This window comes from Nansenia antarctica (genome assembly GCF_963989245.1).
Source record: "Nansenia antarctica genome assembly, chromosome: 2".
NCBI lineage: Eukaryota > Metazoa > Chordata > Actinopteri > Argentiniformes > Microstomatidae > Nansenia > Nansenia antarctica.
The window spans coordinates 21,447,129-21,452,128 of record NC_137675.1 but is presented as its reverse complement, the minus strand read 5'-3'; the positions used below and the strand labels follow the sequence as shown (position 1 = coordinate 21,452,128).

Genomic DNA, 5,000 nt, shown 5'->3' with positions numbered 1-5,000 from the left:
AATAGAGGGATATGATTATCAATGTCCCTCTCCCCTCCCTCCACAGCTGATAGGATAAAGATAAGATCATATAATAGATATCATAAGTTACAGGGTAAATACCCGCTTTCTCCTTTGTTCTGAGATGCATTGGCAGACCGCCGAATTATAGTTATTCAACTAAACTGTTCCTCTCACCTGTTCCCTTCCCAGCCGTTTGTCACCATCGTGCTGTACGCCCTTGCGGGGACCGTCGGGTTCGTCACCCACTACCTGATACCTCAGCTACGGAAACATCACCCCTGGCTCTGGATCTCACACCCAGTCCTGAAGAGCAAGGAGTACTCTCAGTTTGAACCCAGAGGTTAGTACTGAACTGCTGTCTTAGCCCCGGTCCCAAATCAACCCCTGCACCTACACCCTACACCAGGGGTCGGCAATAGGCGGCCCGTGGGCCATTGCTGGCCCGTCACCAATAATATTTGGCCCAGCAGATTATTTTGAGAATCCACTTTTTATTTTTTTATTTTTTTTTACAATATCGGACCGACAGTCCCACACCGCACCTATAATGTCCGAATAGAGAATCTACCACCACCTGAATAATGCTTATTGTACTTTTATTCATGTTGAGAGTGAATGACACAGGGACAGACAATCAGGCAGCGGGGTGCACCGAAGTGCGCTGACGCTGAACCCCTCATAGTGAATCATAAGCAGGTGGACAAGGCGTGGTGCTGAAATAGCCGACATGCGGTGTGGTTTGAAAAAAATAACAACAGCTCATTAAATCATTCAAACGTAATGTTTACGTATGTGACTGCAACACACATATGAACAGTAACAAAGCAAATTCTGTTTAATTTTCTGAAAAACATTGACAACAAAATCGGCGCAAAGTGGTGGTAGGCCTATGCTCCTGAAACGACAGAGCAAACGCGCCATTAGGGATAATAAGTACAATGAGCCATAAGCCATTCATTCAAAATATACAAAATACAATTAGGTTATTAAATACAATAACGACAGGCTTGGTACTCACTTAATGTGAAAAGTGCCATCTCCCATCGGTCACTATTTGCTTGATATCTGGTGATATTGACGTCACTTTAATCCGCAGGCAGTTATTTTATTTTTTTTATGCATCTATCGATTCCTTCGTGCGTCTTTATCACATTCATTGAGGAAAAGGACGACTCGCATGTATAGAAAGGGAACATTGTGAGCAGGGAAGATGTGAGTCTCACACAACGGCTTTGCATTGATGAAACCAGGTAGGATGAACGTATAGTTCGCTGTCCATTCCTCTTTAAATGCCCTGTTTTCACCGTCAACTTTCCTCTTTAGACCTTTGGAGAGTGACATTATGTATCTCTTGCTAGTTAGCAGGTTAAATGTTTAGCTAACTTCACCCGACACGCAAACAACCAATCCAATAATAAATAATGTGACCTTGTCTGGAGGAGGGGGGAATCATTCAGAATAAAAGTATGTTAAATAATTATTAGAATAAGTTAGGCTGCGATACATCGTCAGTCCACACATTTATTATTCAAAACTATGGAAAAGGGTGAAACTACGTTTCAACGTTGTTGAGAATCACAACACAAACTCACTAGTCAAGCCTAATACTGCAACGAAATGGATTGGACTGCTACCTAGTTAATTATAACACTACTTTACATTGTTAGCAGGCTCACAAAACAAGCTGTGTTAGTTGACTAGCGATGTGTACATTTCTCGAAAGAAAAGTCAAAGCATTAGAACGTGTCACATTTTTTAACAATCAATTACTTAAATTATCCTTTGATTATGTTCGGGCCCGCCATCTAGTGGCTAAAAATGTTTGGGCCCGAGGCCAAACCTAATTGCCGACCCCTGCCCTACACCCTACTATACCTGGTCCTGAGGAGCAAGGAGCACTCTCAGTTTGAGAGAGGGGAGGAGGGAGGGAGGGAGGGAGGAGAGAGAGGGGAGAGAGACAGGAGACAGAGGGGAGGAGGGAGGGAGGGAGGAGAGAGAGGGGAGAGAGACAGGAGACAGAGGGGAGGAGGGAGGGAGGGAGGGAGGGAGGAGAGAGAGGGGAGAGAGACAGGAGACAGACAGGAGACAGAGGGGAGGAGGGAGGGAGGGAGGGAGGTAGGAGAGAGAGGGGAGAGAGACAGGAGACAGAGGGGAGGAGGGAGGGAGGGAGGAGAGAGAGAGGAGAGGAGGGAGGGTGGAAGGAGAGAGGAGAGAGAGTGGAGGAGGGAGGGAGGGAGGAGAGAGGAGAGAGAGAGAGGGGTCCCAGTGGAGAAGTCTGTCTGCATCAATGCTACTGTCTTATGGCCAAATCAACCTCTAGTCCCTACCCTACCCTGCGCTATACACATGGCACTTGTGGAGATCTGAGATCAGATTAGATTAGCAGTAATGGTAATAGCTTCACCTCGCCCTTTCACAGACTTGATCGGCTTTCTGCCATCGATGATCCGATGAATTGACTGCGATGAATTGTTCATCGCCGTCGTCGATCTAATCGTCTCATCTACTGTATGTCCTGTTTCAGAGGACGCTCAGTTGATGTGGTACGAGCGTCTGTACGTGGGCCTGCTGTGTTTCGAGAAGTACGTCGTCTACCCAGCCATCATTCTGAGCGCACTCACTAACGACGGCTTCTCTCTTAGCCACCGCAAGAAGCTGGGCATCCAGTGAGTAACTTCCTGTCTACTATAGATGAATAATGAACAGCCATCTCCACTCCCTTCCCTCCCCCTCCCTCCCTCATTCCCTCCCTCCTCTCCTCTGAGGTCCTCTCATTCTGCACCTACTGTAAATCATAGATTCCATAACGCTGAGTCTCCAATCCAATCAATTGCAGATAACATGTTTCCTAAAGAACACAGAATTGTGGCTATTCTTCCTCTGCGATCATTAATGTGTGGATGAATGCGCGTCCTCAACTAAACTACGTCTGCTGTTTTGATTTAAGCGTCTTACACCTTTCATGGGGCCCAATCCATATCGGCTTATAAAATACAGTTAATACAAACTACACTTGTGAGCATAGGCATACATTATAAAGTAATAAGTAGCATTTCAAATGTCAACAAGACAAGAAAGATCCCATTTTATGCTATCCTGGAAGCCCGTACCCAAACCGCAACGGAGTTTAGACGAAACCACGGCCATTTCCGCATATGACGTACACGATGCGGGAGGGAGGCGAGAGGGAGATGCTGGATCACAGTTAGGGTTAGGGTTAGGGTTAAGGTAAGGGTTAGGGTTAGGGTTAAGGTTAGGGTTAGGGTTAGGAAAATGTATGCTAGCTATGGTTAGGGTTAGGGTTAAGGTTAGGGTTAAGGTAAGGGTTAGGATTAGGGTTAGGGTTAGGAAAATGTATGCTAGCTATGGTTAGGGTTAGGCCGAGAGCTGCGGTGTCCATAGCAACGCGGCGGGCGACGCGCACGTCATGTGGAAGTGGGCGTGGTTTCGTCTAAACTCTGTTGCGATTCGGTGTAATCGCGTCCTGTGAAACCTGTCATCTGCATAGTATTTGATTGATTCGGGGCCTCAGTCCTCACCTCACACATCCAAACATATTGTACAGTCAGTCTGCATGCACCTAGCTTAGAGAGAAAGTCTGACCTGTTCTATAATGGAATGGAATGGAATGGAATGGAATGGAATGGACTTTATTTGTCATTGCTACAGTACAGGTACCAAACAACGAAATTTAGGAGGGGTGGCTCCCCTGGTGTTAGGAAAGGGAATTTTTTTTTTTTTTTTAGAAAAAGCATAAAATCACAAGAAGGTAAGGAGCTGGTTTACATAAATAAAATCTATGTACACAATCCACTGTACTATACTGCACAGATAGTCAACTAGGGTTGTCATTATTGCACAAAAGTATTTTTTCACGTTATTTTAAAGTGTCACAGTTTGCAGGCTTGAAATGTACATGTTTGTGCCTCAGCACTAGCTGCCATACAATCCGTCCGGACTGTCCTGGGCCCAGAACTTAGGCCTTTGCTGTGTTCAGGGCCTTGACGGCCCTGTGGTAGAAGCAGTTCTTCAGTCTGTTTGTCTTAGCGGCCGGGGTCCTGTACCTCCTATTCGAGGGCAGCCTGATAAAGTGTACGTGCCCAGGGTGGGTCGGGTCCCTGGAGATCTTGGAGGCCTTCCTGAGACAGCGTGTGTTGTACAGCTCTTCCAGAGAGGGGAGGGGGGCGCCGGTGATCTTCTGTGCTGTTCTCACGACTCTCTGTAGCGCGTTTCTCTCCGCTGTTGTGCAGCTGTGGAACCAGTTGCAGATGCCGTAGGTGAGGATGCTCTCCACTGCGCCGTGGTAGAAGGCCACCAGTATCTCCTGCTTGTTGTGTTCTTTCCTGAGGCATCTCAGGGTGTATAGCCGCTGTTGTGCCCTCTTGATGGTGCCTTTTGTGTTGTCCTTCCAGGCCAGGTCCTCCCGCATGTGATGTCCCAGGAATCGGAGGGTTGAGACTCTCTCCACGCTCTCTCCGTCGATGAGCAGGGGCTGGATCTCGGACTTTTTCCTCCTGAAGTCTACGATGAATTCCTGGGTCTTTGACTTGTTTAGCAGCAGGTTGTTAACCTTGCACAGCTTGCTCAGTTGCTCTACCTCATCCCTGTACGCCGCCTCGTCCCCCCCCGAGATACATCCCACCACGGTGGTGTCGTCTGCAAACTTTGCGATGTAGTTGCTGGGGTGGACGGGGGTGAAGTATAACACAGTAGAGTCGCTCCCCCCCGTCCCCATCCCCATCCCCGTCCCCGTCCCCCCCCCCATCCCGTCACCTCTCTGCTTTGCTCGTTGCGGTGTGTCTTCTCTGCTGTGCTCCTGAGTAGCTCAGGCGTCTGTGTCTCGCTCCAGCTGTGATGTCTTCTTGATGACAGTTGCCGGGCTGAAGCTCCTCCGCACGTCCTTCTGCAACCCCAGCTTCCAGTTCGTCACCCTCATCTTCACCCTCGTCTTCTTCCAGTTCGACTGCAGCAGGGCCTCTGAGACCTTCCTGCTGGAC

The 5,000-nt window shown here is 48.1% G+C and overlaps 1 protein-coding gene across 1 annotated transcript in view; it reads left to right on the top strand.

Moving 5' to 3' along the window:
• The window catches only part of LOC308149947 (pecanex-like protein 2), a gene marked incomplete at both ends in the record, with an annotated part of 23,154 nt that overhangs the window by 4,753 nt on the left and 13,401 nt on the right, over window positions 1–5,000 (top strand). The window contains 3 exons of the mRNA XM_080522825.1: window positions 193–343; window positions 2,528–2,669; window positions 4,853–5,000. The exon at window positions 4,853–5,000 is cut by the window's right edge and continues 30 nt beyond it. Coding sequence (XP_080378951.1) covers window positions 193–343; window positions 2,528–2,669; window positions 4,853–5,000 — 441 coding nt within the window. The remainder of the gene's footprint in view (window positions 1–192; window positions 344–2,527; window positions 2,670–4,852) is intronic.